This window comes from Pleurodeles waltl, chromosome 6 (assembly GCF_031143425.1).
Source record: "Pleurodeles waltl isolate 20211129_DDA chromosome 6, aPleWal1.hap1.20221129, whole genome shotgun sequence".
NCBI classification, from domain to species: Eukaryota; Metazoa; Chordata; class Amphibia; order Caudata; family Salamandridae; genus Pleurodeles; species Pleurodeles waltl.
The window spans coordinates 49,945,131-49,970,553 of record NC_090445.1 but is presented as its reverse complement, the minus strand read 5'-3'; the positions used below and the strand labels follow the sequence as shown (position 1 = coordinate 49,970,553).

Here is a 25,423-nt window from a genome sequence, read left to right as displayed (position 1 = left end):
AGGGAGGCCTTTGCTGTGGTCTGGGCTTTGAAGAAGTTGAGGCCATACCTGTTTGGCACTCACTTCATTGTTCAGACAGACCACAAACCTCTACTTTGGCTAAAACAAATGAAAGGTGAAAATCCTAAATTGTTGAGGTGGTCCATATCCCTACAGGGAATGGACTATACAGTGGAACATAGACCTGGGAGTAGCCACTCCAATGCAGATGGACTCTCCAGATATTTCCACTTAGACAATGAAGACTCATCAGGTCATGGCTAGTCTTATTGTCCTTCGTTTGGGGGGGGGGGTTGTGTAGGAAAGTACCATCTTGCCTGGCATGTTACCCCCATTTTTCACTGTATATATGTTGTTTTAGTTGTATGTGTCACTGGGACCCTGGTATCCAGGGCCCCAGTGCTCATAAGTGTGCCTGACTGTGTTACCTGTGTAGTGACTAACTGTCTCACTGAGGCTCTGCTAATCAGAACCTCAGTGGTTATGCTCTCTCATTTCTTTCCAAATTGTCACTAACAGGCTAGTGACCAATTTTACCAATTCACATTGGCATACTGGAACACCCTTCTAATTCCCTGGTATATGGTACTGAGGTACCCAGGGTATTGGGGTTCCAGGAGATCCCTATGGGCTGCAGCATTTCTTTTGCCACCCATAGGGAGCTCTGACAATTCTTACACAGGCCTGCCACTGCAGCCTGAGTGAAATAACGTCCACGTTATTTCACAGCCATTTTTCACTTCACTTAAGTAACTTATAAGTCACCTATATGTCTAACCTTTACCTGGTAAAGGTTAGGTGCAAAGTTACTAAGTGTGAGGGCACCCTGGCACTAGCCAAGGTGCGCCCACATTGTTCAGAGCCAATTCCCTGAACTTTGTGAGTGCGGGGACACCATTACACGCGTGCACTACATATAGGTCACTACCTATATGTAGCTTCACAATGGTAACTCCGAATATGGCCATGTAACATGTCTAAGATCATGGAATTGCCCCCTCTATGCCATCCTGGCATTATTGGTACAATTCCATGATCCCAGTGGTCTGTAGCACAGACCCTGGTACTGCCAAACTGCCTTTTCTGGGGTTTCACTGCAGCTGCTGCTGCTGCCAACCCCTCAGACAGGTTTCTGCCCCCCTGGGGTCAAGCCAGGCTTGTCCCAGGATGGCAGAACAAAGGACTTCCTCTGAGAGAGGGTGTTACACCCTCTCCCTTTGGAAAATGGTGTGAAGGCAGGGGAGGAGTAGCCTCCCCCAGCCTCTGGAAATGCTTTCTTGGGCACAGATGTGCCCAATTCTGCATAAGCCAGTCTACACCGGTTCAGGGACCCCTTAGCCCCTGCTCTGGCGCGAAACTGGACAAAGGAAAGGGGAGTGACCACTCCCCTGACCTGCACCTCCCCTGGGAGGTGCCCAGAGCTCCTCCAGTGTGCTCCAGACCTCTGCCATCTTGGAAACAGAGGTGCTGCTGGCACACTGGACTGCTCTGAGTGGCCAGTGCCACCAGGTGACGTCAGAGACTCCTTCTGATAGCCTCCTTCAGGTGTTAGTAGCCTATCCTCTCTCCTAGGTAGCCAAACCCTCTTTTCTGGCTATTTAGGGTCTCTGTCTCTGGGGAAACTTTAGATAACGAATGCAAGAGCTCATCCGAGTTCCTCTGCATCTCTCTCTTCACCTTCTGATAAGGAATCGACTGCTGACCGCGCTGGAAGCCTGCAAAACTGCAACAAAGTAGCTAAGACGACTACTGCAACTCTGTAAAGCTGATCCTGCCGCCTTCTCGACTGTTTTCCTGCCTGTGCATGCTGTGGGGGTAGTCTGCCTCCTCTCTGCACCAGAAGCTCTGAAGAAATCTCCCGTGGGTCGACGGAATCTTCCCCCTGCAACCGCAGGCACCAAAAAGCTGCATTACCGGTCCCTTGGGTCTCCTCTCAGCACGACGAGCGAGGTCCCTTGAATCCAGCAACTCTGTCCAAGTGACTCCCACAGTCCAGTGACTCTTCAGTCCAAGTTTGGTGGAGGTAAGTCCTTGCCTCCCCACGCCAGACTGCATTGTTGGAAACCGCGTCTTTTGCAACTACTCCGGCATCCGTGCACTTCCGGCGGAAATCCTTTGTGCACAGCCAAGCCTGGGTCCACGGCACTCTAACCTGCATTGCACGACTTTCTAAGTTGGTCTCCGGCGACGTGGGACTCCTTTGTGTAACTTCGGGTGAGCACCGTTTCACGCATCCTCGTAGTGCCTGTTTCTGGCACTTCTCCGGGTGCTACCTGCTGCTGAGAGGGCTCCTTGTCTTGCTCGACGTCCCCTCTCTCTCCTGGTCCAATTTGTGACCTCCTGGTCCCTCCTGGGCCACAACAGCGTCCAAAAACGCTACCTGCACGATTTGCAGCTAGCAAGGCTTGTTGGCGTTCTTTCGGCGGGAAAACACTTCTGCACGACTCTCCAAGGCGAGAGGGATCCGTCCACCAAAGGGGAAGTCTCTAGCCCTTTTCGTTCCTGCGGAAACCTCAGCTTCTTCTGTCCAGTAGAAGCTTCTTTGCATCCACAGCTGGCATTTCCTGGGCATATGCCCATCTCCGACTTGCTTGTGACTTTTGGACTTGGTCCCCTTGTTCCACAGGTACCCTAGATTGGAAATCCATCGTTGTTGCATTGTTGGTTTGTGTCTTTCCTGCATTATTCCTCTATCACGACTTCTTTGTCTTTGGGGGAACTTTAGTGCACTTTGCACTCACTTTTCAGGGTCTTGGGGAGGGCTAATTTCCTAACTCTCACTATTTTCTAATAGTCCCAGCGACCCTCTACAAGGTCAAATAGGTTTGGGGTCCATTCGTGGTTCGCATTCCACTTTTGGAGTATATGGTTTGTGTTGCCCCTATCCCTATGTGTCCCCATTGCATCCTATTGTAACTATACATTGTTTGCACTGTTTTCTAAGACTATACTGCATATTTTTGGTATTGTGTACATATAACTTGTGTATATTTGCTATCCTCTCACTGAGGGTACACTCTAAGATACTTTGGCATATTGTCATAAAAATAAAGTACCTTTATTTTTAGTATAACTGTGTATTGTGTTTTCTTATGATATTGTGCAAGTGACACTTGTGGTACTGTAGTAGCTTCACACGTCTCCTAGTTCAGCCTAAGCTGCTCTGCTAAGCTACCATTATCTATCAGCCTAAGCTGCTAGACACCCTATACACTAATAAGGGATACCTGGGCCTGGTGCAAGGTGTAAGTACCCCTTGGTACTCACTACAAGCCAGTCCAGCCTCCTACACATGGTTACCCCCTGACTTTTTGCCTTTGCTGATGCTATGTTTTGAATTGAAAGTGTGCTGAGGTCTGCTAACCAGGCCCCAGCACCAGTGTTCTTTTCCTAAACCTGTACTTTTGTTTACACAATTGGCACACCCTGGCATCCAGGTAAGTCCCTTGTAACTGGTACCCCTGGTACCAAGAGCCCTGATGCCAGGGAAGGTCTCTAAGGGCTGCAGCATATCTTATGCCACCCTGGGGACCCCTCACTCAGCACAGACACACTGCTTGTCAGCTTGTGTGTGCTGGTGAGGACAAAACGAGTAAGTCGACATGGCACTCCCCTCAGGGTGCCATGCCAACCTCACACTGCCTATGCAGTATAGATAAGTCACCCCTCTAGCAGGCCTTACAGCCCTAAGGCAGGGTGCACTATACCATGGGTGAGGGCACCAGTGCATGAGCACTGTGCCCCTACAGTGTCTAAGCAAAACCTTAGACATTGTAAGTGCAGTGTAGCCATAAGAGTATATGGTCTGGGAGTCTGTCAAACACGAACTCCACAGCACCATAATGGTTACACTGAAAACTGGGAAGTTTGGTATCAAACTTCTCAGCACAATAAATGCACACTGATGCCAGTGTACATTTTATTGTGAAATACACCCCAGAGGGCACCTTAGAGGTGCCCCCTGAAACCTTAACCAACTACCTGTGTAGGCTGACTGGTTTTAGCAGCCTGCCACCTCGAGACATGTTGCTGGCCACATGGGGAGAGTGCCTTTGTCACTCTGTGGCTAGTAACAAAGCCTGCACTGGGTGGAGATGCTTATCACCTCCCCCTTGCAGGAGCTGTAACACCTGGCGGTGAGCCTCAAAGGCTCACCCCCTTTGTTCCAGCACCACAGGGCATTCCAGCTAGTGGAGTTGCCCGCCCCCTCCGGCCACGGCCCCACTTTTGGCGGCAAGGCCGGAGGAGATAATGAGAAAAACAAGGAGGAGTCACTGACCAGTCAGGACAGCCCCTAAGGCAACCTGAGCTGAAGTGACTCTGACTTTTAGGAATCCTCCATCTTGCAGATGGAGGATCCCCCCCAATAGGGATAGGAATGTGACCCCCTCCCCTTGGGAGGAGGCACAAAGAGGGTGTAGCCACCCTCAAGGACAGTAGCCATTGGCTACTGCCCTCCCTGACCTAAACACACCCCTAAATTCTGTATTTAGGGGCTCCCCTGAACCTAGGAACTCAGATTCCTGCAACCTAAGAAGAAGAGGACTGCTGAGCTGAAAAACCTTGCAGAGAAGACGGAGACACCAGCTGCCTTGGCCCCAGCTCTACCGGCCTGTCTCCCCCTTCGGAAGAAAACTGCTCCAGCGACGCTTTCCCCAGGACCAGCGACCTCTGAATCCTCAGAGGACTGCCCTGCTCTAAAAGGACCAAGAAACTCCCGAGAACAGCGGCCCTGTTCACTCAAGACTGCAACTTTGTTTCCAAAGGAGCAACTTTAAAACGACTGCGTTTCCCGCCAGAAGCGTGAGACTTGCAACCCTGCACCCGGCGACCCCGACTCGACTGGTGGAGAAACAACACTTCAGGGAGGACTCCCCGGCGACTCCGAGACTGTCAGTAACCAAAGTTGTCCCCCCCTGAGCCCCCACAGCGACGCCTACAGAGGGAATCCCGAGGCTCCCCCTGACCGCGACTGCCTGACTCTCAGATCCCGACGCCTGGAAAAGACCCTGCACCCGCAGCCCCCAGGACCTGAAGGATCGGAACTCCAGTGCAGGAGTGACCCCCAGGAGGCCCTCTCCCTTGCCCAGGTGGTGGCTACCCCGAGGAGCCCCCCCCCTTGCCTGCCTGCACCGCTGAAGAGACCCCTTGGTCTCCCATTGATTCCTATTACAAACCCGACGCTTGTTCGCACACTGCACCCGGCCGCCCCCGCGCTGCTGAGGGTGTACTTTCTGTGTGGACTTGTGTCCCCCCCGGTGCCCTACAAAACCCCCCTGGTCTGCCCTCCGAAGACGCGGGTACTTACCTGCTGGCAGACTGGAACCGGGGCACCCCCTTCTCCATTGAAGCTTAAGCGTTTTGGGCACCACTTTGAACTCTGCACCTGACCGGCCCTGAGCTGCTGGTGTGGTAACTTTGGGGTTGCTCTGAACCCCCAACGGTGGGCTACCTTGGACCCAAATCTGAACCCCGTAGGTGGTTTACTTACCTGCAAGAACTAACAATTACTTACCTCCTCTAGGAACTGTGAAAATTGCACTGTCTAGTTTTAAAATAGCTATATGTGTTTTATTTGAAAAGTATATATGCTATTGTGATTATTCAAAGTTCCTAAAGTACTTACCTGCAATACCTTTCATGCAAAGTATTACATGTAGAATTTGAACCTGTGGTTCTTAAAATAAACTAAGAAAATATATTTTTCTATACAAAAACCTATTGGCCTTGAATTGTCTCTGAGTGTGTGTTCCTCATTTATTGCCTGTGTGTATGTACAACAAATGCTTAACACTACTCCTTTGATAAGCCTACTGCTCGACCACACTACCACAAAATAGAGCATTGGTATTATCTCTTTTTGCCACTATCTTACCTCTAAGGGGAACCCTTGGACTCTGTGCATACTATTCCTTACTTTGAAATAGTGCATACAGAGCCAGCTTCCTACACTTCTGAACTGAGGACATTCTGCCTGGATGAAGAGCTGGATGCTGTAGGAGGTACTGCCACTCTGCCTGTTGCTTTGCTATCCTGGCCTGCTGCGTGCTGCTTCTGCCCTCGGAGTGAAAGGACGGGACTCCAAGGGTTTGAACTGAACTTGACTCCTGTAAAAAAGTCTCAGGGACATCAAAGTCTTCATCTACCAGAGCCTGGGCTCTTCTGCAGAGAGCCCTGACTTGCCAAGTGGTGCAAATCCCGTCCCTGGGCCCTTAGAAGTGGAAACTGGTGACCTGAGGGAGAAAAGCCACAAATTGGCATGGCTGAAAATTGATGCAGTTCCTGTGGGACCGACGCAGTGCATGTTCCACAGCGGCTCCATCACAACAGCGTGCCTGGATTTTCCACACATCGTCCCGCAGTGTCACATTTTCATCGACCCGCAACGCAGTAAGGAACCGAGGCTGCGTGACCACCTTTCATGCGAAAAGAGCACCAACGCATCACCTCCCTGCCATTAAGGAACCAACGCATCACCTCCCATGCGCAGTAAGGATCCAATGCATTGCTTTGCTTTTGTGGTGCCTCACCTCCTTTGCGGACCACATCGTCTTTGGTTTTGACGCATCCCAGGTACTATGTATTAAAAGGATACAACCAATGATTCCTATGGATTAAGACTCATTTAAACCTTTAAAAAGTGATATCTTTACTTGTGTATGTTGGATTTTTGTTGTTTTTGTCTTGTGTTACTCAGATAAATATTGACTATTATTCTAAACTGGTTTTTCCGGTGTTTCCACTGTGTTACTGTGTGTTTGTACAAATACACATTGCATCTGAGTAAAGCCTGACTGCTTGAACCATGCTACCAAAGAGGTGAGCAGGGGTTAGCTTAGCTGTGTGACTCCCTTACCCTGACTAGAGTGAGGGTCCCTGCTTGGACAGGGTGCAAACCACTGCCAACTAGAGGCCCCATTTCTAACTGGTTCATATCACTTAAAGGCCTCCTTCAAGAATTCAGGGCTGGAGATGTGCAGTGCTTTGAAGGCTATGCAGAGGGCCTTAAACTTGATGCGATTCTTGACTGGCAACCAGTGTAGGTTGTGGATTGCTCAAAAGACAGATTTGAATTTGGGGATTCCTGAAAGCAGCCTGGCAGTGGCATTTTGCAAGGTTTGTGGTTTATTTTAATGTTGTTGCTGCATATTTAAATACAAACCGAAAGGATCAGAGCAGTTTTCACTGTTTTTTGAGCATTCAGTGGGATGTAAGGGAGAATTTGTTTTTATCATCCTCAAGGTGTAAAAAGAGGAGATGACTGCATTAACCTGGTCTCCAAAATTAAGTTTATCGTCCATAATGACTCCCAGGTTTCTTGCCTTTCTAATTGGGATAGAAAGTGATCCCAATTCCTCTGGCCACCAGGATGTTTAATTTCAGGCAGTTTTTGCTCTGCTCTGCTCATCCAGTCGCTAACGGCTAGCATACAGTCGTGAAACCCAATGCCAATGTTGTTATCGTTGTTATATAATGACAACAATTTGTGTGACATCGGCATAGGAAGCAAGGGTAAAGCCAAAGGATTTGATCAACAGTGCCAACGCTGTAACATAAACATTAAGCACTGTTGGACTACGCGAGGACTTTTGCAGGAGACCCACATGGCAGAGAAAAAGGTTTGGAAGCAAAATGATTGAGAGCCTCAATTTGCTTTTGTCCTGCAAGAAAAGGATTTAACAGGGCGAGTGCAGTCCCTTTGGTCCCGGTGCCATTTAGACAGTCGACCAAATCCTTATGGTTGACCGCATCAAAGGCCACCGAGAGATTGAGGAGGACAAGGGCTGCAATCTGCCCGTGTCCAGCACAACCCTTATTATTGTTATTAGTATTATTATTAGCATTTATAAAGCGCATGTTTCACCAAAGAGGTATCATGGCGCTAGGGCCTAGGGTACTAAAGAACAGTAGTAGAAGAGTCCAACCAGTGATATACACAGGTTACTGAGGGAAGAGACAGTTCTTCAGCCTTTTCCTGAAAGACAGCAAGTCTTCCATTAGTCTAAGGGGGTTCGGGAGCTGATTCCACAATTGTGCAGCTCTAACTGAGAAGGCCCACCCTCCCATTCTTGATTTCTTAGCATTAGGAACACAGGCTAGGAATGCTGATGAAGAGCGAAGATCTCCGGGGCATATCGGGAATCTGCAAAGGGACTGTTCCAAGTCCATGTAAAGCTTTAAAAACAATACATAAAGATTTGAAAGCTATTCTCTGCTTAATTGGTAGTCACTGAAGCTCCTTTAAGGCATCTGAGGCTGAGGACCTTCTGGCACAATTAAGGGCCAGCTTTGCCGCAACAGTGTGTACTCTATATGGTCTGTTTATCAAATATTTCAGGCACCAAGCATGAGAGAGCTGTAATAGTCAAGCCTGCACAGGATCACACTAAAGATAATTAAAGTTTTTGCATCAGCTGGCAGCATGGGAAGCAGTTTCCGCAGGACCCGCAGGAGCGAGAGACAAGTGCCAGCTACTTTTGTGGTATGAACTTCAAGGGACAGTTTATTATCAAGAAGACTCCTAAAGTATGGACTGAGTTTGAGGGAATTGGTACATCCTTTGCAGGAAGAGGACAGAAATTTAAAGGAAGATTCATGGGGACTTTGTAGAGCAGCATAAATTTAAGAGAGTTGAAGTTCAGCCATATCGCGATGTCCCTCACGCAGTTGTGGAATACCAAAGACAAAATCTTCTGAGTATCGTCTGCATAGTTAACTACTCTGAGATCATTCGATTTAATAAGACTGATAAGAGGTCCAATATAGAGATTAAACAGGATGGGACTAAGGGCCGACCCTTGAGGAACACCATTTTTCACCTTCCTGAAGGCTGGTCTAAGAGGCAGAAGGGTGACTGCTTGGCTACATTCAGATAAATAGCAACACAGCCATTTTAAGGCTGTTCCCCCACTCCGGATGGGGCAAGTCTATTTAGCAGGATGCTATGATTGACTGTGTTGAATGCAGCAGATAGATCAACATGATTCAATCGACTAGCATCCAGTCCGGACGAGGCAAGTCTATTTAGCAGGATGCTATGATTGGCCGTGTCGAATGCAGCAGATAGATCAAGACGATTCAATTGACTAGCATCCAGTCTGGACGAGGCAAGTCTGTTTAGCAGGATGCTATGATTGGCTGTGTCGAATGCAGAAGATAGATCAAGAAGATTCAATCGACTAGCATCTGTAACTCGTTCAAGGCTAGAAGTAGGGCTGACTTGGTCCCGTTTCCCGGTCTGAAGCCGAACATTTTCTGTTCTAAAAGACCATGTCCCTCTAGGAAGTTAGAGAGATTTTTGCTAACGTAGCGCACCAGAAGTTTTATGGGAAAAGGCAACAGAGATATAGAATGGTAATTACTGGGAGCCTGCGGACCCAGGGAAGGGTTCTTCAGGATAGGGGGACAATGGCCCTTTTCCGTGACAATGGCACCAGACCTGAATTTAGTGACTGTTACAAATCTGTTGTAACGGTTGAAACAATTCATCTGCCAGGTTTTTCAAGATCTTGTGCGGCAGAGGGTGACATGGAGAGCCATAGGAAATAGATCAAGCTGAGGAGAATAAACAGTCCTCCGAGATGGACTCTAAACAAGCCAGATTGTCTCAGGGCTTATCATGACTGTGAAATATCTCACATGTATTGCAAGGGGAGTGCAGAGTAGAATCCCCACCCTTCATGCTCTCTGGGGATAACGTAACTGAAGAAGGACAGCTGAGTTGCGAAGTGTCCCTGATGTTGGTTAGGATATCAGTAATCTTTTTTTCAAAGAATAAGGCCTGGGCATCACATAGTTCTTGCAAGGGAATAATGTCCCTTTTCATACATTCTGGATTAGATACCTCTTACACAATGTCAAAGATATTCTTGGTGTTATTGGAACCGGTTAAAATTGCAGTGGCATAGTAATCTGCTTCTGCTTTATTAATTTCCTTGTTGTGTTGTTTAAAGAGAAGCAAAGTTGCAATTTATCGTCCTCATTAAGGGAGCTTTGCCATTTTCTCTCTTGTTGTCTACAAACTTGTTTCAGTTTTTTTAAGGAAAGTGTATATCAAGGTGCCGCCGGACATCTCCTCTGTTTCAGAACTTGGACTGGAATTTAATTGTCCAAGAGTTCCACAATTTTACCCGACATATTATTATAATTCTTCTTGTCTTGGTCAAACAAGTTTAAAAAGTTGGATAGACTTTCAGAAACGAACGCTTCAAGTGTGTGCCGGGTTCTGCCTGAGTATACTTTCTCTTATCTCCTCAGTAGCCTTACTTTAAGCAGTCTCAGTGCTGTGGCCAGTACTGAACCCAAAATGAGTTTGGTCCAGAAGTTGTTTTTCTTGTATAAGTTGTGCGAGCTGTTGATTCATTTCCTTTTCAACAATTTCCGCAGGTAGGGGGAGGCAGGAAATAGGACAGTAGTTTTAGTCTGTTAGACTCAGGCTCTGCTTTTTAAGTAGGGGGAGTATGGGGGGCTCTTTTCCATTGTTTAGGGAGGTAGCCTTCCCTGAATATTGAATAAATATGTTAGTAAGATTAAGAGCTATAGTCTCCGGAGCAGTGGTATACCTCCGTTTGGGTATAGGAATGTCGCCCCCCCGCCAGCAGCGCCAGCTGCAAAACCTTTAAAAGAAAACGTTAATAAACTGTTTATTATTTTTTTCTTTGAAAGGGGCGGGCCACGGGGTGACGTGCACTGAGAGGGGGAGTGCTGTGCACTCCCCCTTCACAGTGCATGTTTGTTTGGCTGGCCGTCTCGTGCCGGCCAAACACACTTGCGCTGTCGGCTCTATCCAGCCCAGTAACACAGCCAGTCCTCTGAGCCAATGCTCTGAGCAGCGTCCGGATTGGTGCAGGGCAGGCTGGGAGCCTGTGCCTGCAGAGGAGAGTTGAGGGACAGAGGAGCGGCGGAGGAGGTAAGTGTTTTTTTAAAAAAAATATTTAATTTAATGTTTATTCCCTCTCTCCTCCCCCATCCCGCGCTTCAACGCCCCGCCCCTTACAGCCCACGAGTCGCTACTGCTCCGGAGTGCTTTTTTCCAATAGAGATTATTTCTTTATCTGAAACAAATTTATTATTAATCTGTTCAGCTTTGTCCAGGAAAAAATGCACAAGCGAGTTACAGAAAGATTGACCAGTACTTACTACTTATTGCACGGTATTGTAAGTAATTTTGTTGCTATCTGAAATAACTCTCTAGAGGAGTTCTTAGCAGACTCAATTTGCTGTGTATAATAGGCACATTTTTCTTTGATCAGTGAAGTCTTATAGTTAGCCATAGTTTGTTCGTAATTTCCTTTTTCTACTACACCGTTATCTACACTGTAATCTAATCTCCATTTTCTTTCCTGTTTTCTGCATCCTTGTATTCGCTTTCTGCGCGCCTCCGTATACCATGGCGCGGGCGGCTTATTTCTGGGAGAGTGGGTTGTCGTAGCCGCACCTAGAATTGAAATGGCTTATTATCCCAGAGGCCGGCTTGTTGAGTGCTCCTTTCTTCTGCACCCAGTGTAATAACATTTCTGGTGCAAATAATTGACCAGCGTGTCAGAGTTGTGCATCAGCATTGCAGTTATGGACAGTGATCAGAAATACCAGCGTTATTAGTGAAGGTGGGGCGTGAACCATAAATATGAAATTGATTGGCCCAGTAGATCCGCACATGGGATTTTCTTGGCTAGTGTGGGAGAAGACATTGCGACAGACTGGGGCCTTTCTGAGTGGCATGATTTTCCCCATGCCAAGGTGAGAGCTTTTATTCCCACACATGCTGTGCAAGGTTGTGTTGATTTCTGCATACATGCTTAAATAATATTAGGCTCTGACATCACATTTATCTAGTTCCCTATTTGTATAGCGCACAGCTTGCCATCACAGTCTGGAGTCTGACAACCTCCTATCTTGTTTAGTGTTGTCTTCCATGGATGGGATTTTTGTGTGAGACTTAGTTTGAGGTTGATTGAAGATTCATACGTTGAAAGTTGAACATGTGTGCACTTAAGGAACGTACTTACATTGTATAATTTACACTTTTCATGAAATGCACTAAGAAATGTAAAAGTGCTTGGAATCTGAAAGAGCAACTGTGGTGCATTTGAACACGGTAACTTTCAAAAATGTTATTTCTCAAAGTAGATTCTTTTTTCTACCTAGACCAACTCTGAGGTCTAGATTATTCATTTTTCGTGCCAGTTTTGAAGCTCTTGTCTCCTCATCCTACAAAAAAAAACTCTACTTCTGTGCATATTTCAGGATGCAAAGCTATCTGTAAAAGGGAGCAACTCTCACCTTTTCTGATTCTGCAAATCAGGAATGGGATTTGTCCTGTAAACGCTGATATCTGTGCATCTAAGTTTTACTGAGGTACGCAAATAGCCTTGCGGATAGGGACTTCTTGTGAGGCGAAAGCTCACAGCAGTGCCGCGGCTGATTCTCTATAATGGACCTTATCGGTGTGGATAGAACTGGTTACATTATTATTGACTTAAATGCAACACCCACATAATAAATATTTAGCAATAAATGTTTGAAAAAGTTCAGTGCTGAAAAATTTAAAAAAATACGTTTATTTAACATATTTGGGGATATGTTATTAAAATACTCCTGTTCTATTTTAACGATGTAGATATTCTGTAAGTTATGTAGCTTTCTTAGTTTTTTGGTTCTTTTCATTTCCAAAAGCTTTAAAATGTGTCACTGTTGATCGAACAGTTCCTGTTTTTGGTAGTTATATCCTGTTTCTTAAAGAGTGTGTATACATTTTAGAAACAGTAGGTGGGAGTCAGCCTGTGCTAGGTCTTGCCTGAGACCGCGCATGCGCTGTCACTTGCAAGACGTGTTGTTTACTTGAAGGGGGCCTAGAGCCCACTGATTTCTTATTATTGATTGGGCCCATCATCACTCTCATTTCCTTGCTTCTCTTTTGTTAGCGTATGCCGGCTTGACTTCCTCTTTGTGTTTGTACCCATCCCCTGGATCATGGCCTAACTACTGTTCCCTCCAGTATTCTTCCACTTGTTGCACTTTCGGAACTCATTTTTTCATCTAGTTGCAGCACTCCATATAAGTGCATGTATTTGCAGGTTGCCGCCCCCTCTTCCCCCCCCCCCCCACCACTTCCCGCCAAGACCCACGTTGCATTTAATAATATATATTTTGCAAAATCGACCAGCGGGCACCGGAGAGACTAACATGAGCGCCATTTTACATAACACAAGGCCAGATTTTTTTGTTTTGTTGCTGTTGTCCTTGCCCCCGTTGTTGCTTGGCCCCTCCCACCCCACATTATTGTCGATCTGCATTGTATTGCTTGCACCTCCAATCCCTAGTTGCGGTGTTTGCACCCTCCGTCGGTGCTTGCCCACCACCCTTCCTTCTGTCATTGCTTGCCCCATCCCGTCGTTCCTTTGCCCTATTCTGTCAGTGCTTCCAACAGAAAGCATTGGCAAAGTCAATAGGTCTCGCCTACGCCACCTATTGGCTTTGTCAGTGTCGTTAGCCATGTTGGATAGCAGCCCTACCGCCAGCAATTTATAAACAACACTACACCTCTGTCAGTGCTGGCCACCTTATAACACTTTTTTGTTTAAGAAAAAAAATCAGCTGTTAGCTGCTGTGCTGAATGACTAAAACATTGACAAAGGGAGTATCTTGCATAAACTTTGCTAACGTTTGTTTTTCTTTTAATATTTGTAATCTGAAAGTCTATCAACTGTGCGGAATGGCACAACTATTGTAATGGTATCTTTCTTGACCAGGAGGTGGCAGTATGACTTTATATATTTCTTAACAGGCATTTTTTGCAAACGTTTTTATTAATTTTACTTCTGGTAGTTTTCCTCCTTTTTGGATTAATAAATATTTTATTTTCGAGGGTATGTAACTTGGTATGATAACCCTGGGTTTAGGTACTTTTTTCCGGTGATTTTTGAGTTACTGTAGTCAAAGGCTTATTTTAAGCCATTAAGCCTAATATGTTTTTATGTGGGTTTCTGTAATGGGCAGTATGTTCAAGGTGAAAAATAAACCGTATCTTAAATTACGTAAATAGTTATTTTTAGGTCTGGTAGACAGTGTTTATTTTCACTGGCACAGTCATAAGGACTGTATTGCTGGTTTCCAATCCCTGCGCCTTCTCCTTCCCATTCCCTTTCCCATCACTAGGTTTAGACTACAGAGTGCAGTTGTGTGTTTGAGAGCAATATGAGATGCTCAGGGCTACACTAATCTATAGGCATTTTCAAGTATGGCTGTTGCTCACCTTAGGAAGGACTTAAGCTCCACCCACATGTTGGTTTTCTTGAGTACAGGATTTGATTGGGCTGAATGTGTGTGCTTCCACTGAAAAAAGTGCTTGTATTGCACTTTTTGGCTTGTGATAAAGTTTATACTCAGTTCGGCATGACCGAGTTCATTATGGTGGCAAGCCAATGACCCATGCATATATAAGATTTGTTCGATGAGAATCCTTGTTAGGCCCTCCCAGGAGAAATAGTATTTTGCTTAGCCAACTGTGATTGTGTATGGCCTTGTAATTTTATGACTGTATGCCTGATGGATGCCTTGTGGAAAATCTTCGCTCAAAACAGTAGACCTGAGTTGGTTATGGCGACAAGCTCTAGACCTTATAGGTCCAATGGGAAACATTATGTCTGATGCAATAGGGCTGATCTGCCTATTATAAAACGTTATGACGTCGGTGTAGCTTGTTGTGAAAAGCATTATTAAAGCGGTACACCTTCAACAGTTGGTTGTTATCGCATCATTTTACAGGCTATAGACGGGTATATTGTTACATGTAATCTCACAGATTACTGTAGTAGACAAGGGTTTTAGCCGCTGGCCAACAACTCTGACAAACCCTTGGGTTTTACACTGCAATTATTCTTATCAGGCCCTGTTGAGGGGGGTTGTATATTAGTTTGCAAACTGTATTTTTCTATATATTTGTAATTTTATAACTGTATGCAAGATGTTTGCCAGTTTATGTGCACTTGTATTGTGCTGTGTTGGTTAAGATGTAAAGCCTTATTGGTTCAATGGGAAAAGTCAAACCAGATTCCCTAGGGGTGTTCTGTTTATTATTAAATGTTATGACAAAGGCAGTAGATCTGACATACTTATGGTGAAAGGTGTTAAATGCAATATGCTTTTAAGGATGGATTGTTATACTGTGCTAAAGCCTCTAGTCAGGTTTTTTATTATCTGGAAATTTAGAGAGTAGGCAAAGGTTTTGGTGACCCACCCGAACAAACTGTGGGGATAGGCGATATGCACTATGGTAATCCTTAGGAGGCTGCCTTAGGAGAGATGGTATTTTGCTTTACCACCCTTAATTTTGTATGCGTATGCAATTGTATGACTGTATGTCTGATGGTTGCCTTATGGGAAGGCTTAAGCTCATTACTGAAGGCTGGTTTGGTTATGGTGACAAGCCAATGATATCAGCTATAGGTTTGATCTGTGTGCAGGGAAACATTTTGCCAGATGCATAGGTCTGGTTTGTTTATTATGAAAAGTTACGACAAAGGAAGTCAGCCTTGCCTATTTATTGTGAAAAGCATTTGTTAAAGCCAATGAGCCCCTAACAGTGGAACGTTATTGCATTAAGTTACAGGTTGTAGATTTATATTTGGTTGCATGTAATCTTACAGAGTACCATAGTAGGTAGTGTTTTGATGTTGGTCACCCACTCTGCTAACCCTTGGGGTAGAGTTTCACTGTGATGATTCTTTTTTGACCCTCTTGAGATGGGTTGTATATTGTTTTGCCAACTGTAGTGTTGGACATGTTTCTAATTTTTACTGCGAGACCCTGAGTTAAAGGCTGTTAAGAGTGGATCACTGAGTGTAGGCACATTTTATCTCACAGAATCTTGCAGATTACTGTAGTAGGCAAGGAGTTTGGTGTTGGTGATCCACCTGACAAATCATGGGGACAAATGATTTGCACTATAGTAATCCTTATTAGGCTCTATTAGTAGGGGTTTCTATATTGGCGTGGCAACTGTAATTTTGTACATAGTCGTCATTTCATTATGGAATACCTAATGGTTGCCTTGTGGAATGTTTAGTTGAGGTCTGAGCTGGTAATGCTAATAAACCAATGATAAAAGTTACCGGCCTAATTGTTTCTAAGGAAAGTTACGATCTAGGCGTTAAGTCTGACATATTGATTTTAAAAAGCATATGTTAAAGTAACTAGGCATTTAAATGTGGATTGTTGTTTCTCTGTTCTAAAGACAACAGATAATTATTTTGTTACCTGAACTCATATTACCTTTGTAGAGAAGGATTTTGGTGTTGGTTACTGCCTCTGACAAACTCTAGGGTTAAAAGATTTGGACTGTAATTCTTCGCCAGAATCGCTTCGGGGGCCTTGGGGGCTTAGCAGTCTTCCAGAATCTTGTAATAAATAAATCATTAAACAGCACATATATCCATTTAGATACACAGAGGGCCATTTGATCAGCTGACTTCTGCCACTGGCCTGAGTATTGTTTACGCTCTGCTTCCATCCATGACAGCTTACTGCGTGAGGTATTTGTTAAGTACAGATCAGTTATTGGCCCAGACTGATTGTCCAGTCCTTTTGTTTTAAGTTTTCTCCTTTTATAGTTCCCTTTTCATTTCTTTGTTTCTCTTTTTATCTTAATGTTTTGTAAGAGTAATAATACCGCTCTCCAAGCAGTGATAACTGATCGCTTGCTTGCAGCTCATTTCTTCCACAGTGCTACTAATCCCTCATGGCCACTTCCTTTGAACTAGTAAACCATTATGGAATGGTGTTGTCCATAGTGTATCATAGTTTTACCATTTCAAAATGGCCAACTCGTTGGTTCCAAATGTGGCAGCCATGCTTGAACATTAAAATAATGATAGATTATTTAAAATACTTCTGCAAGACAAACACTTGCTACTGTGTTAGTTTTGTTATTGCAAGGATATGTCTGCCGTGTTTAGATGGCAATATGTTTTCTTTTTTCTACTTATATTATTTCCTCTTGCATCTGTTCTTGAACTTGTGTCTGTTTATTGTGGTTGTGTCAGAGGGTAAATGTAAGAATGAGTCAATGGATGGATGCATGAGTGCAAAGATAAGTGATAGAGTGCATATATGATAACATATTGAGTGTAAACCTGTTGATGACACAAAAAGCACTTTAATTAATACACCAGACCTGTTGGCATTGCACTTCCAGGTGCTCTGAATGTTGACTGTCATGGGTAGGCTTTTGGTGTTTCTAACCAAAGTACATTTTGAAAATGAACTCTTGAGGGAGGAATGTGTTCCCTATAGATCTCTCCTGGACACCTGAGTGGTCCCTGGTTGAGATACTCCTCCCAAAATATGTGTACTGTCTACCGACAGAGTCCTGTGATTCTGACCTTTCGAAGTGTGGGTTCTAAACTTAAGTTACGTGGCCTGACCCCTGTTTAATTAAAATGTACTGACACCCCGCTCAGCTGATCTGTTATCACAAACAGATGATTGTTTCTGTCAGGCTCTAAGTGGTGTATCCTGGCCTAATTTCCCAAAATGATGCGTTGTCCTAGGTGCTGAACCCCAAGTGGTGTGCTTCGACCATCCATGATGTGTTTGACTTATGAGGGATATGTTGGAACCAGAGTGGGAATCTAACCCCAGCACAATGTGTTCTGAGCCCAGAGTGATGTGTTTTGACCCAGAGTGTTGCCTTCTCATTCTTAAGTTGTGACAACCAGTAGATTTAGTCTGACCCCAGACCTCATATCAATGTATTCTGATCCCAAAGTGATGTGTTCTACTGCTCAAACTGTGTTTTCTGATTCTTGGGTGATAAGTGAAGCCTTCTGTCATCGAGCGATGTGTTCTGATGCCTGAATAATGTGTTCTTACCACTGCGTGATGTGCTCTGACCCCACCTGTTCCTTTCTTGCAGTTACCTCATCTCACAGGGGGTCTGCTACCTGATCCTGTGTGATGCAGCTTACCCTAAAAAGTTGTCCTACGCCTACCTAGAGGAGCTGCAGGCAGAGTTCAGTGAGCTGTACGGCAAGCGGGTAGGCCTGGTCTCCAGGCCTTACGCCTTCATTGAGTTCGGTAAGACTCTGTCTGGGCTTGGGTGGCAGGCTACCACCGGCATTCTCTTGTAGTGTGTGACCTGACCTTGGACTCTCTCGCCCTCCTTTCCACGTCCAATGATCGAAGTGATTCATTTCTCTTTTCTCTTTTTTACCTTCTTATTTGTTTTTCATTTTCTTAAATTCATTTTCTCTTTATTTCCTCTCTTCTTTGATGTTTCTCCTTTTTCTTATATTTTCTTTTCCTTATTTTTGTTCTTTTTCTTTTTTGTTCCTCCTTTAAGTTATTCTTCATCCTTTTTCCTTTTCTACTATTTTTTATCGATTCATTTTTTGTCTTGTATGTTCTTTCCCTTTTCCTGGTCAGTCTGGCTTGTAATATTGGATACCTTTTTTTTTTGTATTCTGCTTTTACTTGTGCTTTTGCCTTATATATATTCTGTGACCTTCTCCTTTTTTCTCGTTTATAATGTGCTCTTTTCTTTTTGTTCCTCCCCATTGTGTATTGTAGGTCTCCTTATGTTATGATTTTTGCAGTTCATTTTCTATCCTTCTTTCCTTCCTCCCTTTGGCTCCTTCTTTGCATATATATCATTTCTTTGTGTCCTGCGTGTAAACACACCTCCATCTTATCTTTCCCCCTTTGTCCAGATAACTACATCCAGAAGCTGAAGAAATCCTATGTGGACTCCTGGTCCAAGCGACACCTGACCTCCATCAACAGTGAACTCCAAGATGTGCAGAAGATCATGGTGACTAACATCGAGGAGGTTCTGCAGCGAGGAGAGGCATTGTCAGGTACAGCATGAGACGCAGTCGGGATTGAAGGCTTTTAGGTACAGAAGCGGGTGCTGCACTGAGGAAAGGCTCGGTCAGGTGTAGCAAGGCTAGTGTGCAGTTGGGTGAGCGCAAGGACCAACTGGAGGCTGTGCACCATGCAGAGGAACTTTCAGGCACATACGAATGTGCTGTAGCAAGTAGAGGCGGGTCAGCTACAGCGGGGGCTGCTGCAATCAGGAGAGGTGTTGCTAGATACAGCGGCCAGGAGAGCCGCTGTTAGGTACCTCGGGTGACGCTGCAACCAGCAGGAGTGCTGTGAGATCCAGCAGGCGTCACTGCAGCCAGAAGATCGCTGTCAGGGGCGTTTGGGGCCGCTGCAGCCTGGAGAGGCGCTGTCAGGTACAGTATGGAGGTGTAGGTGCTTTCAGGTACAGGAGGGGGAGCAAGAGTGAGGAGAGGTACTGTCCGATAGAGCAAGGGGCAGTACTGCAAGGGAAGGTGCTGTCAGGTACATAAAACTTTGCACTTGTATAGTGCACTACTCACCCGTTAGGGTCTCAAGGTGCTGTACGCATACCGCTGTGGAACCCCTCCTGGCTTTTCCCTGTGAGGCACCCACTTAGGGGGAAGCCAGGCATGCAAGCGCTGTTGTGAAGATTAAGCAAGCTATTGCCCAGAGTTACAGAGTGGGACCCATTAATTAGATTAGGCACCAAGGCGAGAATTAGCAGGTCCAAGGGAATTGAGCCCACCACCCGCCGAGGTGGGAATTGAACCCTGGTCCCAGCCCAGACCTCTGCATCAGGGTCTGCCACTCTAACCATTGTGCCACACTTCTCCACATAAAAGCCGCTGCAGCCAAGAGAGGTCCGTCAAGTACAGAAGGGGCCACTCCTTGTCACTTACTACAGGGGCTCTGCATCCTGATATTGTCAGGTTCAGTAGGGGGCGCTGCAGAAAGTAGAGGCTCTATCATTGTACTACAGGGGGTATTCTCAGCACAGATGGGGTGATACAGAGATGAGATACAGCAGAGCAGCTCCTGGAAAGAGGTGCAGCGAGGTCTGGCGCTGTATGATATATGTACAGTTGGCGCTGCAGTGATGAACAATGGTCCCCTGGTGCAGCAGGGGGCGCTGCAGGAAGTAGAGGCTCTATCATTGTACTACAGGGGGCATTCCCAGCACAGATGGGGGTGATACAGAGTAAAACAGTTGGCGCTGCAGTGATGAATGATGGTGTCCTGGTGCAGCAGGGGGCGCTGTAGGAAGATGGCTGATTGGGAGCTGTTCACCAGGTGGACGAGTGTTAAGTACTTCATGGGGCGCTGTATAGATGGGGAAGCTTTGGTACTCCAGTGGTACTGAAGGGAGGTGAGGTACAGCAGGTTACTGTAAAGTGAGAGAGACTGTCATCCACAAAGGATGAGAGACTGTCAGGTACAGCAGGGATGTGGCACAAAGCAAACACTGTAGTAGGTACAGCAGGAGTCTTAGGGCAAGGAGAAGTCGCTACATCAAGGTCAGGTGCTGCCGGACACACCCGGTCATGCTGTAGCAGGAGCAGGGTTGAAAAGCCTGCAGGAAACTTCATGGTGGCTCCAGTGAGGAAAAGATCTATCGCTGACAGCCAAGGGTTCTACAGTTATCAACCTGTCATGTACAGCAGGAGAAACTGCAGCGATGGGAGACTGTCAGGTACAGCAGAAGGTGCTGTACCGAAGGAAAACCCCTTCAGATGAAGCAGGGCTGTGCTGATACCAGACCCTGAGAGGTACAGCCTTGTCAAGCACTGCATGGGTGGTGTGGATAGAGCGTGTCCTATCGAGTAGGCCAGCAGTGATGCAGCGCAGTGGGCCCTATCATGTTACTCCAGGATAACTTTAGCAAGATGGTACCACAGGAAGTGCAGCTGAGATGCCCAGGATACTGCAGTAGCGGGATGCAGGGATGCACTGCACGGAGTGGAGGTCTGCTCCTCCTGCTGTTTGTGTAGCTTCAGGTGTCCTGGAGTGGTTCCCACAGTACATCTTAATTCTCCCACGCTGAGCTTTGCATATTTGGATGTCATAGGTCTATGCTTACACTGCCACTGGTCTGCTAACTGATTCTGCACTGTCTCGCCCTCTCTCCGCAGTTCTGGACTCAAAGGCAGGTAACCTCTCCATGATCTCTAAGAAGTACCGAAAGGATGCCAAGTATTTGAACACACGCTCCACCTACGCCAAGTTGGCGGCCTCTGGCATCTTCCTCTTCATGCTGATGATGTACCTGCGTTTCTGGTGGCTTATATAGCGGTCCCTTCCTGGTGGGCTCTCTTCCACCTACAGCACGAGCCCTCTTCTGAAGGGATACTAGTTTGTTTGCTGCGTAGTCAAAAAGGGGATGTGGGAGCCGAGAGGGCTTTGATCTCAGTGACTATTGCGAAGACCGGGACTTTGCTTGAGTTGTTCGAGTCAATGCAATGAAAGCCAAAGTGAAATTGAAAAACCAAGCCAAAGTCACAAACATTTATTTCTCTAGCTTTTTGTAGTCTAAAACAGCAGTACTCCTGAAAGTGACCGTCTCCTGTATTACAAATACTTCTCTGATTAAAGCTATGGACAGTAGTTGAAAGGACTGATATGAGCAGGGAACTTTACAAGGGCTTACTAGGCTAGCAAGAGTCACCATTCCTCCATCCTCCTCCTCACCACCAGCTTTCTTGACTTCCAGCTGCTGCGGTTCTGGAGTTGTTAGCAAACAGTGCCATTGAACTGTTAAATGTGTCTTTTTGTTTTAGTTTTACGTTAATACTTTTGATTATACTAAAAAGGGAGGAATTTGCAGAAGTATAGATTTTTCTAAGTATCACCTTACACCCTCTGTGGTTTTATGGAAAGCAATCCAAGTCGTACGTACAAGCATTTTAAGAACTCCTGTAACTCTGAGCCATCCTAGAAGAAGGACAAGTCTGGGACTGTCATCTCAAAAGAACTATGGAATATTCGACTACCACAGCCATTGAGCCAACCTGTCCTGGCAGTGTCTGGGTCTTCTAGGTCTATTGGCCTCCTGCACATCAGTGATTTTGTGAGTAAGAACCAGGATGATACCATTGAAGCTACAGCCACAACCTGACAAGGAAACGAAATCACAGGAGGATTTCATGTTCGTAGCCACAGCTCTTCAGACCATCCTGGATTTACGTTTTGTATTGTAGCATTTATATAGCATTTCATACTGATGATGTTACAAAGCACGCCAATTTGCATCTAGGTACTGGGCATCTTCAGTGGAGCTCAAGGTTAAATATGGGTGTTGTTGGTGGAATGGCCTATATGGGAGAAGTTGATTGGGGTCATAAGATTTGGAGATGTGCTTTAACTATGGTGCAATGGCCCCACTCTTTGCACCTTAAGAAATTAATCTTTTTCACATGCTTCAATCCACACTGCTCTATAGTCCACAGGCCACCTGCCTTCATTTGTTAACTTAAACCTGTTTCATGCCTTGTGAAATCCATTCATTGTCACATCTTATTTATTTTCTAGCCCTGGGACCTGGTTTTGGTGTGTACTAATGGTAGGCGCTCCTTTCTTTCTTAGGAATCACAGGCTTTTGCTGTAACTTTTTGCTCTTGGAGCATTCTTTATTTTAAGATTATTTTGCTTACTACTGGCAGTTTTCTACTAAGACCCTCACCTCGTCCAGGACAGCAGGAAACATTTACTTACATCCTCACTAAACATAGCCTTCAGACAGAGGAAAGTGTGAAACTCATAAAATCTGAGGCAAAATTATAAGTGAACAAGCTGCCACTTGAGGATGTTTTCTAGGCCTGAAAGTAGATATTTGTTATTGCCAGGGTGCATGTTCTTTCCATGCTATGACTGTTTTTTTTTACGTGGGTTTATCTAGTTTTAGCGAGCATGATTAAATGTCTCAAGTTTGGAGAGATCAATTCTAAATAAGGGCAAGCACCAGTGCCTTATAGGCACGGTGTTTACATTCCTGTATCCACATGTTAGGAAGTAAAATCCAACTGGGAACAAGTATTTTTCACATCCTAAGCCATGTTGTTCATTTTAGGATGTTTTGCCTGTCAATTTTGGGAACTGGGAGATGGCTGGTCAGTGGCGGAGACTCCTACAACTTCACTGAGACCTGAAGGCACCCTTGGGCCAGAGAGACTGTAATAGTTAATTGTCTGGCAATGGCTATGGGCCCGATCAGCAGTCGAGGCGTTATTTATCGCCCCTGATAAATAACAATATTTTTTATCAGGTGATATATAAATCACACCTTTCACAAGTTTATGGAGAATATCATACGGATTGTGGGGTGTAACGCACCAAAAGCCGCATGATACAGTAAATACCGTATTTTACCCCTTGTTACATTTCAGCATGTTTGACCTGCCAAAATGTAAAGAATTTTGAGTTAAATAGTGAGGTACATAATGGATGTGTTAAATACCTTTAAATTTGTAATTCCGACCTATGTCTAAACAGGCGTTTACGCATGGGTCGGAATATTATGAGCAACTTGTAAACAGGCCCTATGAATTCATGCTGTTTTGCCCAGTCATACTTACAATCTGGGATCTATGCCACCTCCACAGGCGTATGCACAGGTACTGTGAACACCCAAAGATATTTCAATTGAGTCATTTGTTTACGTTATGTTGTGTAGGCCAGTGCAGTGGTGTCTAGCGTCGGCCTTGGAGGTGTGGATCCATGCCAGGTATTCAGGATATCCGCATAAAATACATTTACATAAAATTAATCTAAATGGAAGTCACAAAAATCCTGCATGGATCCAGCCCTCTTGGACTTGTGCATGGGGAATTCAGGCCCATATTTATACTTTTTTAGCACAGCATTTGCGCTGCTTTTGCGTAAAAAAATGATGCAAACGCGGCGCTAAAAAAAGTATAAATATGGGCCTCAGTGTCAAGAGCTTGTTTGCATCAACAATGCGTGATGAAGGCTGCATTAATGGTGCAGTAAAATCTAGTTTGCATCAAAATGTTTTGATCATAGGTGTTTTACCTAAGACCCCTGTGTTGACAGCGAGTGTATGTCAGAAGGCTTTAATGAGGGCTTCTATTTGTCAGGAGGCGGCCAGTGTTTCCTTGAGTCATTCATGCATTTCTGCAAGCTCATGGCCACTGCACAGTGCATTTTAATAATTCAGAGTGAGACCAGTCTGCTGCACTTGTCACTTCACCAGTACCTGTGCAACGGTGGAGGTGGAAAGCAAAAGTGAAAGGGGAGAAACAAATTAAACTAGGGGACAGAGGAAGAAAAGGGCAGGAAAGGAGAGACATGAAAGGTGGACAAGCTCAAAATGGCTGGAAAATAAAAAAGCGTAGGAAAAAAAAAATAGTACAAAATTGGATTGGAGTTAACTGCTTCAAGTTAAAATGTGAGTCATGTCATAGGGGATATATTTACCTTTTGCCAGCAAGGCACTGGTCCCAGTTCTTGTGAGGTAGCTCAGTGGGTTTAAAGATATTCTTCAGACATCTATGTACCACCTGTAGTACACAGGTTGTAATCCCATTCCAAAAATGTAGTGGGTTAATGCACTTACTGCATTGAATTGTGTGTAAGATATGGGTTATTATAAGATATGAACCAGATGTTGCGATACCCAGTGTACACAATTGTTTGTAAGTTGTACGCCCTTGTTGGTACTTGTGCAACAGCTCCCGCCAAGGAGTGAACTCGAAGTGTGAGCGCTAAATCAGCAGAGCCTATTGGTTAAAACAAGAAAACTAAAAAAGCACAAATAAACTGAATCATTTGCTCCTATACTGCTTCTGTATTGCACCAAGACAACCTCAACCTCTGACACTGTCAGCCTCTACTGCACACCTGGCCCTCTCTGTTGATGTTGCCCAGTCTGTTGTCCTTAAACTGTTGTTTGAATGGTACATTAAAGGCCTCTTCATATAGAAATGTTGATATTTTGACTACTGTAAATAAAAATGGTGCAACAAGGGCTAGTTTGCATAATACGACTGAAGTAAAGTGTAGTTTAAGCAGTGAAGGCAACTTTACATGAAACTTATACGATAGGGGCTAGTTTACATGCCAATATTACTTTATACAGTAAGGGTTAGCTTAGACGAAAATGGTGTACAGAGGGTGAGCTTACAACAAGTGCTACAATAAGGGCTGCCATGAATTATACCTCAGATGAAACTGGGGCAAAAAGATCTGTTGTATGTCAAATTTCTGCAAAGAAGTCAAACTTATCTCAAACTTCTGCAACAAGGCAAAGGCAGATTTTACAACAAAATACTACAATGAAACCTACTTTACATGAAACCTGTGCAGTGATTTACTCCTTTTATTAAATTATGATGTTTTATATAGCGCCTACATGTTAGCCTCTGGTCACTTTGTAGCCCACCTTCTGTCAGGCAAAGGTAACCCCTGATGGCAGCCCTCTGGAGGGGGAAAGGCGTTCCCATGGATCCCCCAGACATCTTTCAGGTGGGTGCAGTCACTCACTGCACGTGCCTGCAAGGGGATCTCTAATCCTCCTTAAAAGTTCACCTGGGTTCCTGCCTGCACAGTGAAACACAGAGCGGCTGCT

General features: G+C 45.1%; 1 protein-coding gene across 1 annotated transcript in view; it reads left to right on the top strand.

Annotated features, from left to right (window-relative positions):
• Positions 1–25,206, top strand: part of LOC138299168 (vesicle-trafficking protein SEC22b-like) — a 38,788-nt gene extending 13,582 nt beyond the window's left edge. The window contains exons 3-5 of the mRNA XM_069237253.1: positions 17,915–18,075; positions 18,708–18,854; positions 20,973–25,206. Coding sequence (XP_069093354.1) covers positions 17,915–18,075; positions 18,708–18,854; positions 20,973–21,130 — 466 coding nt within the window. The 3' untranslated portion in view covers positions 21,131–25,206. The remainder of the gene's footprint in view (positions 1–17,914; positions 18,076–18,707; positions 18,855–20,972) is intronic.
• Positions 25,207–25,423: the final 217 nt, after the last annotated feature.